This window comes from Ptychodera flava, chromosome 14 (genome assembly GCF_041260155.1).
Source record: "Ptychodera flava strain L36383 chromosome 14, AS_Pfla_20210202, whole genome shotgun sequence".
Classification (NCBI taxonomy): Eukaryota; Metazoa; Hemichordata; class Enteropneusta; family Ptychoderidae; genus Ptychodera; species Ptychodera flava.
In genome coordinates, this window is record NC_091941.1 from 21,084,868 (window position 1) to 21,099,929 (window position 15,062).

Below are 15,062 nucleotides of genomic sequence, written 5' to 3' on the forward strand. Positions count from 1 at the left end.
GATCATGCATGTCAGAAAGTCGTAGTTGACCATGGTACGAATGGAGAAATCTTGGAGTGTTTGCAGTGAAGTACGCCGATCCACTACCTACCAAAGTTTGGGGTTACAATGAAGGTTCGCAATAGATTAGTTGGAAAATGATTCTAAGAGTGTAAGGAAACCTCGACAAGAAGTAAAGAATATACCACAGATGTATACAGATAGCATGCTTCTTGCACCGACTGCAGACTCTGAAAAGCAGAAGGTTTGAAGAAAAGATTCAAAATGTTTGGCCTTCATTTAAAAGCAACTAGCCCAACAGGGGAGACAGCAAGCAAGGACACCAACCTGGCAATAGATTTCTGGATTACCGGACTCGGGGTAAGCCTCGCAATGCAGCAACTCCGTGTAGTTGACAATTTGCTCCCCACACTCCTGCACAACCTGCTGGCACAAAGATCGGCAGGGTAATGCACTCGCGTTGTTTGACTCGGAACACTCGGGCATGGCAGCAGAACAAGCGAATAACATGAGATGTTCCGAGCAGTTTTGGGAGGATGAGAGGCCGCTGATAATGAGAGATGCATGCGTTTCATTTGTAGCTATATCATTTGGAAATTCGGTCAAGTCGTAGGGCAAAATTCCATCACACTCAGATAAAGCCGTGTTCACACACGGATTCAAATCTTGCACATCTGTAATGAAACAACGTGTATGGAGCGTAGAAGCACCATTGATCTAAAATCTGCAATTGGCTTCACATAATTAATTAAAACCATAGGCTGACTGAATAGTATTGCGGTTTCTTACTCCCAAAAGAGCACTGTTAATGTAGTAAGACAAATGTATTATTTTATTGTTTTCATTACCATTAGGTTTGGATGAATTTGTCATAATATGGTAAAATGTTGATTATGGGTATTTGTTAGATTTTAAGAATTGTTCTTCATTAATAATAGAATGTAGACTGATATAATATATTTCATGAGACGTTATTATAAACTAGAAATATACCATCGGAATAATAACTAGGAAAATAATAATAAATAAAATTTAAAATTGTTTTTATAATATTATTACTATCATGTATAATAATCTTTTAACACAATACAATATATTAATGTTTTATACATAATAATGTAACATGATTAATTGTTAAGATAATTTTATAAGTACTTTTATAACAGTAGATCAAATGATTATAAAAAAATACTTCAAAAGACGTAATAAGAAACTAATAAAATTCAAAAGAAACAATATCTATGATTTGGACCAAGTACACTTTGCCTATATATACAAGCCATTGAGTAAGATTTACACAATGAACCTTTAACAAGCACCAAGAACAATTTACAACATTCTTTATAGAAAACACATCATGTTGCCAGAGAGTATACAATAGGAAAAATAAAGAAGCCATCCATGCATGGATTACTGAAGTGATGGGCACAAACAGGATTTGGTTAAATAGGATCACCATCGTGTTAAGTCGCCGATTATGAGCGGTCCATTAGGTATTGCATGCATGTAGGAGACTAATACCTGGACAATAGATGTCAGGATCACCAGACTCAGGAAAGTTGTCACATTGCAACAATGTTGTGCCATTCTCAAAGTGCATTCCACATTCTCGAACAACGTGTTCGCACAGGCCTCGACAAGGCAGCGTAGTATTATTGCAATCGGCGCACTCAGGCATGACAGCGGCACAAGAAAACAGCAGGAAATAGCTCGAGCAGTTTTCGAAGGGCTTCAATTCATTGATAATGAGAGATGCGTGTGTTAGATTCATGGCTCTGTTGTTCGGAAACACTGCCAAGTCATACGGCAAAATTGAACTACAGTAAGACATTGTGATGTTCTCACACGCGTTATCATCTTCCGTATTTGAAATGATACAATCAAGGAAAATTATATGTTTCACTAGGATACAGCGTATAATGCCATCTTAATATAATTGTCAATTAACATTAGAAAATGATTTAACATGCGTGTATCACAATATGCATAAAGAATACTGAAATTTAATGACATAGCACTAGAACTTAGATGCCTGTCATTAAGAATAAACAAGAACAACGCATCAGATGTACGTCACTTGTGAACAAATACATTGTTATATTAAGACCAGGAGGGGAGGGGAGGGAAGAGAGAGAGAGAGAGAGAGAGAGAGAGAGAGAGAGAGAGAGAGAATACATTGTTATATTAAGACCAGGAGGGGAGGAGAGAGAGAGAGAGAGAGAGAGAGAGAGAGAGAGAGAGAGAGAGAGAGAGAGAGAGAGAGAGAGTGTTTTGAGGGGAATTATTTAAAGAAGCAGCTTTCTGCGAAACTTTGAACATTACAGCCGGAGATATTCAGCGCCCAATAATCCGCCAAAATGTCACCAAGTAATATTACGACCACACAACAGCGAGTGTAACGACGTTTGGGGATTAACTATCGATATTCATCGGCAGAACTTACTCAGTAGGCAGTTGGTATTGTTCTCATCACTTGCATTAACACAGTCAACAATACCATCACAAACCCAGTCAGCTAGAATACACGAACCATCACTCTCACATAAAAATTCATCAGCTGAACACGATGCTGTAATTGAGAGGAAGTGTTAAAGAACTCGTCCAACAACGTAACCACTGTCAGTAAACAGAACAAATCATTCCCCTATCTTGACCAAACGTCACTCCAAATATGATGCAACGCAAATTGAGGCAGAAAAATTGAGACAATCCCGGGAAAACAACGTAATGGGAGGAGTAATTTCCATATGAGGTGCAATACTCTAGAAATATAAACGAAACCAACCTAGACAATAAATGTCTGGATTACCGGACTCAGGATAATCATCACATTGAAGCAAAGAAGTATTATTCTCAAAATGAATCCCGCATTCTTGATTGACCTGTTCACATAGTGCCCGGCAAGGTAGCCTGGTGATGTTAGAGGTGGTACACTCAGGCATTACAGTTGCACAGGAAAACAACATGAGATATTCCGAACAGTCTTTGAAGGGTTTCAAGTCACTTATAAGTCGGGCCGCATGTGTTTGATTAATGACTACACTGTTAGGAAACACGGCCAGATCGTAGGGCAGCGATGCGCTGCACTCAGACGCTGTGATATTCACACACTTCTCAATGCTCCCTTCGAGATCTGAAACGATCGGAAAACTGTATGTAGATACACATCACATAGAACATATGTAATGAGGATCTATCAGACTCACCATCAATGTGTACAGGGGAAAATGTCTGAGAAAGTATGATAAAGGGGTTAAAACATACATTTTAACAGCTTAACGCATGCATACAAGATTATGCTCAACGACTTAAATGACAGACGAAACTAAGGAGCATTTCCCTTGTGCAATGTTAAAGATGTTTTAAAGATACTAATGACGGTGAAATAGAAACGAACACAAGGTTTTAGGATACACCATCTATTAAACCTCAAATAACAAACACAGTCAGACCATACAAGAACGCTCCATCTAATAAGCAAGACCATTAAATACCAACAAGGATATCAAAAGTATAGTACAGCCAACCATCAATATGACGATTCTCGTCTGCTCCACGCATACCGTGTTGCTCGGTCGCGCACAGAATTGAAACATCTAAGTCGGTTACTGTGACCAACTCTTTAGGGTTGGAAGCAGTGGCCGACTGGTTTTGTGTGAGGCCTAGCAGCTAGGCGATGTTGCCGTGAGTGTGTGGGGTTCGAATCCCGTTTGGGTTATAGTAAAATTTATATTTAGTTAGAAACTGGACAAAGCATAAGAACGACATGCACGCCTCGATGCTTAGAGCAATGCGCCATACACCTTAAAACAGTTAAGATAGACAGATGCAAAGATACAGTAAGACACCCATCTTACTTTGAGTACAATTGACGTGATTTTCATCACTTGCATTGGCGCAGTCAGGTTCGCCATCACAAAGCCATTGGACTGGAATGCACTTAGTCTCGTCATTTGCACACGAGAATTCATCAGCTGTACACAGAGCTGTAAAATGAACAGTTATTCGATAAGTGTAAAAATAAAGGAACTGCCACACAAAACCTTCAATTTTTAATGTTACTCTGACCAAAGTGCTTGCCGAATGATATGTCTGCAAGGCATTAATTTAATTTAACAAAAACTGACCCCTACAAGACTTAAACAGGCACAAAGCTTTGATTACAAATGAAATCAAGAGTGAATATGTTTTATGTACCAGCACATGCACTTAAACATTTAATATCGTGCAGACCAGGTTTGACAAAGTCTTAAAATTGTAATTGTTACAACCAGTTTCACAAATACATCCGTGCTGTGACCCAATGCAGACTATGGTTTTACAAAGTTGCTACAAGACGGACAGCTATTCATAGTATCCAGTCTTACTTTCGTTACAATTGGTGATACGTTCATCACTTCCATCGAAACAGTCGACAATGTCATCGCAAAACCATCCGATGGGAATACACGTCAGACCACTATCACATGTATATTCGTAAGCAGTGCATGATGCTGCAGAAGCAAGGAAAACTTATTTGCTATACAAGGTGTCCCATCTTTCATTCTGTTTAAACATTTCAGTTACAAAACTATGATTTCAACTATGGTTTAATTTTATAGATGAACAATAGATGCGTATAGGCATGAGAGCTACCATCATATGGGCCAGGATACTCTCTCATGCCAGAAGCAGCAGAGTTTGGTCTCGTGGAATGTCATCTTTGTGGATTTTTATTTGCAAGTCAATACAGCTGTGAGAGAGCCACGTTTCCCTTCATCACAGTGTCCTTCTGAAGAAAGGCCGAATGATATAAACAAAAGAACTGATGGCCATTACCGCAAACATGAGCTTAAATGCACAGCTACTGCTAAAAAATGAAATAGCCAATAACTCTTTGCTTAACTTACTTCGGTTGCAATCGGTGTGATTTTCATCACTTCCACCGAGACAGTCTACTATGCCATCACAGAACCAGCCAACAGGAATACAAGAGTTATCATTTACGCATGTAAATTCATCAGATGTACACGTCAACACTGTCAGCGTAAACAGAGACATCTTATTTGGCAAAGCATAATTATTTGCACAACAACAACAATACATATCCTTGCATCTGTTTTGTAATAATATTATGAGGTTATTATGAAAATACGGCAAAGGATGCACGAGGACATTGAGGGCGAAGCGCGGCGCCAATGTCCGTGTGCATCCTTTGCCGTAATTTTGTGATAACCTTATGATTATACATCTTAAATTCGTGGCTGGGGTATCAAATTTTCAGAGCAGTGACAGTTTTCATGCAATGTCAACAATTTTCTTCTGATTTTATAGCGCAATTATGAGATGCTATCTCAGGCGCGCTTCTGCAAGTGCAAGATAGTGTGTGCATGTGCACTACACACGTATGTACAGAGCCAGCGGGAGACATGTTCTGGCACTCGTCCCTTGAAACCATTCAACAGTGAACGCGCAGATACAGCCGCAGGGGATGGGGCGCCTGGAAACATTACATGTTAGTGAACGGGCGTTCCGTACGACTTTTAGCGCACGAAAAAATTCTATTGATCTCGATAAATTGCTGTGATAATGCCAGAAAATAAAACTCACAGATATCCTAAAAAGTAATATTCGCAAAAAGCAATAAGACATGTTTGATCTCGATAATTCCTGTGTTACTCTCAGTTTTAACACAATGTCAGCTCGTTTTACAACTAACTGCAGAGATGAAGTGACAGTCAAAATAAGTGGAGACAAAACATTCACTTTATGAGTTGAAGTACAGACTTTGAAGCAACCACGATTCAGAAATCACCCTGGCATTATTTCTCCCTTGAAATGACGCCTGGTGTTATCACAGACGAAGTAGAAGATGTGAAGCGTTCACAAAAAAGAAGTGATGCTTAAACCGGCAGAGTTGAAAATAATTAGTGATGTAAATCGGAACATACTTATGCACGTTCAAACCTTGTGAAGTAAACCATCAGTGTTATTAGGGATGAAGGTAGTGCTCCATAGTTGTAAAGGAGAATATCTCGGAAAGTGAACTCCATCAAAGCCAACAAAAACCTCCGATTAGCCATAAGAGGATATCAGATACAGATTATGTACAATTACAAATGAGAAGACTTAAAAGAGGCGATGAAGGGAAGAAACAATTGCGAAATGTTGTACCAACAGAGAGTGCCGCACAATACAGCAATTATGACAACTTTAGCAATGTACACCAACCTGGGCAATAGATGTTAGGATTGCCAGACTCAGGATAATCATTACAACGAAGCCACGAAGTGTCATTCCCAAAATGAATACCGCATTTTTCACTGATTTGTTCACAAAGTGACCGGCAAGGAAGATAGGTATCATTGGAGATGGAACAATCAGGCATGACAACGGCACATGAAAATAACATCAGATATTCTGAACAGTTTTGGAAGGATTTCAAATCACTGATAATTCGAGCTGCATGTGTTTGATTCATGGCTACATTGTTTGGAAACGCGGCAAAGTCATAGGGAAGTGAGGCGCTGCATTCAGACATTGTAATATTTACACACTGGTCGGCTTGGTCTTCGAGATCTGAAAATATCAAGCAACGAAATGTAGATGTACGTAAAAAATTTCGTGGAATGCAATGATATGGTTCTGTTTTAGACACTCTTCACTGTCGAAGAAGTTGACACACACTTCATCTTGTCAATTGAAAGAGTTTTGAAGGATTGATACAAGTGATATTGATGGCCACTGAATTGTGTGTCATAAAACAGAAGAACATAGGCCCTGATAATAAACTCTCGGGAAAATGATCAGGATGCAGCAAAGCAGTTTGTGGAACAGCTTAATTCACGAACAGTAGAAAATTCATAAAGGTCATCAACGACAGCGTTGTTTGGGAATGGTCAAAATAACAACCATCGCAAGACCTACTGTTAAATTAGGGAATGTGCTATTAGTATCTGAATAGCCCATGGTGATGCGCTGCACTTACTTTGGACACAAGCGGTATGATTTTCGTCACTTCCATCGAGACAGTCATTTATGCCATCACAAAACCAGCCAACATGAATACAAGAGTTATCACCCACACATGTAAATTCATCTGATGTACACGTCAACACTGTCAGCGTAAACAGAGACATCGTATTTGGCAAAGCATAATTATTTAGACAACAACAATACATATCGTTGCATCTGTTTCATAATAACATATTGCTGTAATAGAGTCAGAAAATAAAAGTCAAAGATATCTTAAAATGTAAAATTGACAAAGGCAATACAACATGACTGGGCTGGTAAAAGAAGGGAAACTATTATTTAGAGATCAACTTAATGTGCGATTAATGGCTTTAAATTCATAAAATATCTTTTAAATGGTCTCCATTACGCATCAATTGTCTAACTGAAACTTTGAAAAACATCCATCTCGAAATTGCTCCTTTTTGTTTACATTAAGAGGAAACCTGGTTACAACAATGACAGAAAATGGAGTTGAGAGTAATTGAAATGATGATTTTACATGAAGTCAAGGAACGAAATTGCTAGACTTCTTTGTGTGTATTTGCGCATTCTCCTGTTTTGACCAAACTTTACTCCACTTGTGATGCAACGCAAATTAAAACAGATAAATTGAGACAATCCCATGGAAACAAGCAATAGGAGGAGTTATTTCCATATGAGGGGCTTTACTCTAGAAGTGTAAACCACACCAACCTGGACAATAGATGTCTGGATTACCGGATTCAGGATAATCGTCACATTGAAGCCATAAGGAGGTAATATTCTCAAAGAAAGTCCCACACTCTAGGCTGACTTGTTCACATAGCGCCCGGCAAGGTAGCCTTGTGATATTGGAGTTTGTACACTCAGGCATTACAGTTGCACAGGAAAACAACATGAGATATTCCGAGCAGTCTTTGAAGGGTTTCAAGTCACTTATAAGTTGGGCTGCATGTGTTTGATTAATGACTACACTGTTAGGAAACACGGCCAGACCGTAGGGCAGCGAAGCGCTGCACTCAGACGCTGTGATATTCACACACTGCTCAACGCTGCCTTCGAGATCTGAAACGATCGGAAAACTGTATGTAGATACACATCACATAGAACATATGTAATGAGGATCTATCAGACTCACCATCAATGTGTGAAGGGAAAATGTTTGAAAAAGTACGATAGATGGGTTAAAACATACATTTAACAGCTTAACGCATGCATAAAAGATTATGCTCGACGACTAAAATGACAGACGAAATTAAGGAACATTTCCCTTGACCAATATTAAAGATATTTTAAAGATATTAAAGACGGCGAAATAGAAACCAACACAATAGGATACATCATCTATTAAACCCAAAATAACAAACATAGTCAGACCATACAAGAACGCTCCATCTAATAAGCAAGACCATTAAATACCAACAAGGATATCAAAAGTATAGTACAGTCAACCATCAATATGACAATTCTTTAAATGTTAGAAACTGGACAAATCATAAGAACGACATATAGCCTCGATGCTTAAAGCAATGCGCCGTACACATTAAAACAGTTAAGATAGACAGATGCAAAGATACAGTAAGACACCCATCTTACTTTGAGTACAATTGACGTGATTTTCATCACTTGCATCGGCACAGTCAGGTTCGCCATCACAAAGCCATTGGACTGGAATGCACTTAGTCTCGTCATTTGCACACGAGAATTCATCAGCTTTACACAGAGCTGTAAAATGAACAGTTATTCGATAAGTGTAAAAATAAAGGAACTGCCACACAAAACCTTCAATTTTAATGTTACTCTGACCAAAGTGCTCGCCGAATGATATGACTTCAAGGCATTAATTCAATTTAACAAAAACTGACCGCTACGAGACGTAAAGAGTCACAAAGTTTTGATTACACATATATCAAGAGTGAATATGTTTTATGCACCAGCACATGCACTTAAACATTTAATATCGTGCAGACCAGGTTTGACAAAGTTTTAAAATTGTAATTGTTACAACCAGTTTCACAAATACATCCGTGCTGTGACCCAGTGCAGACTATGGTTTTACAAAGTTGCTACAAGACGGACAGCTATTCATAGTATCCAGTCTTACTTTCGTTACAATTGGTGATACGTCTCATCACTTCCATCGAAACAGTCGACAATGTCATCGCAAACCATCCGATGGGAATACACGTGAGACCACTATCACATGTATATTCGTAAGCAGTGCATGATGCTGCAGAAGCAAGGAAAACTTATTTGCTATACAAGGTGTCCCATCTTTCATTCTGTTTAAACATTTCAGTTACAAAACTATGATTTCAACTATGGTTTAATTTGGGAGATGAACAAAAGGTGCGTATAGGTATGAGAGCTACCATCATATGGGCCAGGATACTCTCTCATGCCAGAAGCAGCAGAGTTTGGTCTCGTGGAATGTCATCTTTGTGGATTTTTATTTGCAAGTCAATACAGCTGTGAGAGAGCCACGTTTCCCTTCATCACAGTGTCCTTCTGAAGAAAGGCCGAATGATATAAACAAAAGAACTGATGGCCATTACCGCAAACATGAGCTTAAATGCACAGCTACTGCTAAAAAATGAAATAGCCAATAACTCTTTGCTTAACTTACTTCGGTTGCAATCGGTGTGATTTTCATCACTTCCACCGAGACAGTCTACTATGCCATCACAGAACCAGCCAACAGGAATACAAGAGTTATCATTTACGCATGTAAATTCATCAGATGTACACGTCAACACTGTCAGCGTAAACAGAGACATCTTATTTGGCAAAGCATAATTATTTGCACAACAACAACAATTCATATCCTTGCATCTGTTTTGTAATAATATTATGAGGTTATTATGAAAATAAGGCAAGGATGCACGAGGACATTGAGGGCAATGCGCGGTGCCAATGTCCGTGTGCATCCTTTGCCGTAATTTTGTGATAACCTTATGATTATACATCTTAAATTCGTGGCTTGGGTATCAAATTTTCAGAGCAGTGACAGTTTTCATACAATGTCAACAATTTTCTTGTGATTTTATAGCGCAATTATGACATGCTACCTCAGATGCGCTTCTGCAAGTGCAAGATAGTGTGTGTGCACTACACACGTATGTACAGAGCCAGCGCGAGACATGTTCTGGATGGGGCGCCTGGAAACATTACATGTTAGTGAACGGGCGTTCCGTATGACTTTTAGCGCACGAAAAATTCTATTGTTCTCGATAAATTGCTGTGATTTGCCAGAAAATAAAACTCACAGATATCCTAAAAAGTAATATTCGCAAAAAGCAATAAGACATGTTTGATCTCGATAATTCCTGTGTTACTCTCAGTTTTAACACAATGTCAGCTCGTTTTACAACTAACTGCAGAGATGAAGTGACAGTCAAAATAAGTGGAGACAAAACATTCACTTTATGAGTTGAAGTACAGACTTTGAAGCAACCACAATTCAGAAATCACCCTGGCATTATTCCTCCCTTGAAATGACGCCTGATGTTATCACAGACGAAGTAGAAGATGTGAAGCGTTCACCAAAAAGAAGTTATGCTTAAACCGGCAGAGTTGAAAATAATTAGTGATGTAATTAGGAACATACTCATGCACTTTCAAACCTTGTGAAGTAAACCATCAGTGTTATCAGGGATGAAGGTAGTGCTCCACTGTTGTAAGGGAGCCTTCAGTAATTACAGGGGGGTGGGCCGGGGGAATTTCGCGAACACCTGTACCGTAAAATGTGACCCTCCCCCCAATCCTCCTGTCTAAAATGTGACCCTCCCCCTTGTCCGACATTCTAAAACTTGACTCTCCCCCCCCCCGAACCACTGCGGTATTCCCCCGGAATAAATAAATAAATAAAACAGTTTCAGCTAATTTACATAACGATTGGTTCAATTGTTATGTTAGGGACAAATTACAGAGGGGAGGGCTGGTGTTTTTGGAGGGACAGTCGCAATTTATCACGCAAGAGTTTTTCTAGAGATATGGTATTTCATACAGTTTAGGGAGGGTCACCATATTTTGTGCAACTATAAGAAGGCAAGATGTAGCTGATTTAGTGCTTCATCCAAAAATATCAAATCATAATACATGGAGTCTATCAGGCAAATTATTGACAATTTGCCCCCACAAAACATGCTATATCTGTATTTTATACATGTTTGATAATGTAATCAAATGTACTTTGCTTGAATAGGGAAGTAAAATGAACATTTGTGTACAAGAAATTGATTTCTGAATTTCATCTAAAAAGTTGGTTCACTATTCATGGTGTTTATGATGAAATTATGAAGTTTTTTCCAATACAAAAATAGGTAAATCTTTGCATTTTTGTACTCTTGATTATTGATATTAATTTTCTTGATTAGACTAGAGTGGTAACAAGTCTATGGTTGTGCAAGAAATATGATTTCGGAATTTCACCAAAATGTCCATACACTATGCATTCGGGTCTGGTGATGAAACTATGAATAATTTTTTTTCAGTACAAAATTAGATAAATCTGTGCATTTATAATGCGTGTACGTAGCGTCCAACCAATTTATTGAAAATTGAAAATTGAAATCACCTTCAAAATGCAATTTTCATTTGAATGAAATAACAACCAATTTTTAATATTCGTTTTTGCAAACAAAATTTTTATTTTACCGATTTTTTGGTACGGTTTTCGCGGCCAATCAATTCCCAAAAATATTAAACAGCCTTTTGGCATAGAAAGCAACATTTGAAATGTTTCAAATCGAAAATTATTTTTCATTTTTATCTTCGTTAAAAAAAAACGATTGACGGCCCGTTTTAAATAAAGCTTCTGCTATTTCATTATTAATGAAACATAATTCTGTTTCGCCTTCTTTATATTTTGAATCCGAAAAGCAATTTTCAGTAAACACAAATTAAGCTTTAATCAATTAATTGTATTTCATTCATAAGATTTGAAGACACAAGTTCGGGTTTACTTTTATTGAACGTTCCTTGTTTCATATTTTGAATTTAATTCATTTTTTAAAAATGATGTTGCCATTCTCAACAAAGCATAAAAATAACTTCAAGTCTTCAACTTTATTCTATCTTAACATAACAAAAATGGTATTTCTTCCGATTTTGTAAAATATAAAATATAGGATAATTTGACATTTGAAGGAGAACAAAAATGATGAGAATCGAAACTTGTTAATACTAACATCATGTACAACTGATTTAAAATGAATTCGCTGTTCATTTTGTTACTTGCGAAAATTGAAAATTGAAAATGGTAAGTTTCAACCATTTTCATTTTTTGAAAATGGTCGAAAAACGACTTACATGTTATTTCAATTCTTTGCTGTTCCTGGCCCTCTACCGGCCAGTGGGCGAGCAGCGATGCGTGCGAGATTTTCGGCTTCCGTCAACGCAAGAACTGCGGTAAATTAAAATGGAGTTGTCTTCCTTAGTCTCTGAAGAGTTTATGCGGCAAATGGTTGTTTTTGAAGGTAAAACACACCGCGAGATAGCATGTACTTTGAAAGACTTGTTTCCTGATCATAATCTGTCAGGATTAAGCGAGAGATCAGTGCGCAGATTTTGTGAAATACATGAAATTAAGTGACGCCGCGCCACACGCCAAACAATGACCAATGATTAGTACAACATATAAGGGGGGCTACTGTTAACATAACGAGCACTAGCAACGCTCAAAATATGCCCTAAAACAAAAATCCTTATAAGCGTCTAGAAACTCCGGTCGATGCTGGGTCATATTAATTACAATATGACACCACACACCGGATCGCTCACTATAGTCAGTCAATAGAGTGGCTAACTCTGAACTCTCTCAATAACGAATTTGGCTTCTCCTCCTCGAGGACGAAGATGACTTCATCACACAACCAAGCGGAGGGGATACAAAACAAAGGAGCGACTGATGAAGGAACCCCAGTTTTGGTTCCGAAACACCGTTAAGACGAATCACTCAATCAACAAACCGGTTTACCGGGAACCCAGATTACATGACTAGGGTCAAATTCACGTGCCGCGTGCCAGGGACTCGTGAGAAATTGTAGGGAGGGAGGGCCTAATTAAAAAGAGTATACGGAATCTAGGAATTGCGTTAGTTTATACATGCCCGTAGTATATTGAGGCAACACCACAATACCCATCTCAACACTACCTTTGTTGCGCCAAACTTACATAAGTCGGGGATTGAAATTGATTAGATGGAATAAAGTCTTTAGAGTTTGACCAATTTCGACACCTCTACATGCAGAGTCTCTGGTAAGCGTCACAGTGGTTTACTGGAAATACATTTGTTTACGCATGGAGGTATAAATTGAGAGTCGTCTTTTGCCCGTGATTAGGACACCAAGACTGGCCAAGACTGTATCGTGTTTCGAAAATCAATGTTGACCTGGCCTGACACGAGTATGCCTATCGCGTTCATGTTAGGCCTGCCCACAGCCTATGTGTTGTGGTGGGACTGTGGTTTACTTGCACGCCTGCGAAATACAGCGTTTTGGTAACATTTTGATTGATACAAGTTGGCAGGATGGTGGACTTGTCCACAAAATAAACCTGTTTGCAACGTTTTTATTGATACTGTCAATAGGCTTACGCCCATACCAGTCACAGTTCGATAGACACCATAGGACCTAGATATTTGCAATATAGCAACCTTCACATACGGTCTTCAAAATCAAAGTACGGAATTTTGATTGATCAATTTTACGTGCAGTGTGATTTTGAAACTACTGGCCTCCCTCCCTATAATTTCTCTGAGTCCCTTTCTGCACGCTGGTCATTCGCTGGTCCCCAGTTCATGCATTTAGAAGGCGGCGTTGAAGCCCGAATGTTGATTTGTTCATGAAAATGAATCAATGAATTAAATTGGAGTGAAAATTCACCTATACTTCTGGCTCGCGGCACGTGGCACGTGAATTAGGCTTACCCCGATTCACCGGTGTCTCGCCATGTATTCCACACAAAATAAATGCAATGATCTTTTATTCACCACATCGTAATACTAAACAATCTTGGTAGAGCCGATGTGTGGAGTAGTCCTACGAGTATGGCGAGAGTGTCCGGCTTTGGCTACGCCGTGGGAGGCGGCGTAGCAAAAGCCGGACACTCTCGCCATACTCGTAGGGCCAATGTTTAGAGTTGCCCTCAATTCCCTTTATATCGTCTTCGGTGGCCAGTCTTCCGCAGCACATGCAGTGAGCGCGGGAACAAGTATGCGTTGTGGAAACTGGAAGTCTCGTATGCATTGATGCTGCTCACCCACTAGCCGGTAGAGGGCCGGGAACAGCAATTCAAATGAGTCGTCTTTCGACCATTTTCAAAAAAATGAAAAAGGTTGAAACTTACAATTTTCAATTTTCAATTTCTACTTTTCGCACGCACCAAAGTAAAATTGCAAATTCCTCTTAAATCTGTACGACATGATTTTATTTCAACGAGTTTCCTTTCTCTTCATTTCGTTTTTCATAAATACGTACAATGTCCCGTAATAAATTTTACGAATCTTGAAAATAGTACTATTTTTTTATTTTAAGATTAGGTAATATTTTGATACTGGTAATGATTTTTTTTGTTTTGTTGAAAATGAAAACATCATTTTAGGATACAAATTATAATATGAAAACAAGCAACTTTCCTGATAATCCAGAACACATGATTTTGAAATTTAAGAAATAAAATAGAATTAATAGATTAAATTTCATTTTGTTTTCACTGATAATTGCATTTCGGATTCAAAATATGAACAAGGCGAAACAGAGTTATGTTTCATTAATAACCAAATAATAGAAGCTTTATTAAAATTGGTCTGTCAATTAGTATTTTCAATTAAGATGAATATGGAAAATAAAATTCTATTTCAATAATTAAAATGACGCTTTTTGTGCTAAAATGCACTTTAATATTTTTGAGAATTGATTGGCCGCGAAAACCGTACCAAAAGTCGGTAAAATAAAAAACGAATATTAAAAATTGGTTGTTATTTCATTCAAATGAAAATTGCATTTTGAAGGTGATTTCAATTTTCAATTTTCAATAAATTGGTTGGACGCTACGTACACGCATTATTTATGCATGCTTGATTATTC

At 38.2% G+C, this 15,062-nt stretch overlaps 1 protein-coding gene across 32 annotated transcripts in view; it reads right to left on the minus strand.

Moving 5' to 3' along the window:
* LOC139149714 (uncharacterized) overlaps positions 1-15,062 on the minus strand; it is a 77,028-nt gene that overhangs the window by 27,117 nt on the left and 34,849 nt on the right. For 21 of the 32 annotated variants that reach the window (XM_070721616.1, XM_070721614.1, XM_070721615.1 and 18 more), the window contains 8 exons: positions 9,602-9,730; positions 8,572-8,700; positions 7,690-8,040; positions 6,968-7,096; positions 6,211-6,558; positions 4,890-5,018; positions 4,368-4,493; positions 3,858-3,986 (listed from right to left, as the gene is read on the minus strand). The exons of 4 other annotated variants lie outside the window; for them this stretch is intronic. In XM_070721616.1, coding sequence (XP_070577717.1) covers positions 3,858-3,986; positions 4,368-4,493; positions 4,890-5,018; positions 6,211-6,558; positions 6,968-7,096; positions 7,690-8,040; positions 8,572-8,700; positions 9,602-9,730 — 1,470 coding nt within the window. The remainder of the gene's footprint in view (positions 1-3,857; positions 3,987-4,367; positions 4,494-4,889; positions 5,019-6,210; positions 6,559-6,967; positions 7,097-7,689; positions 8,041-8,571; positions 8,701-9,601; positions 9,731-15,062) is intronic. 7 more of the 32 variants (XM_070721641.1, XM_070721631.1, XM_070721613.1 and 4 more) reach the window with 6 other exon arrangements.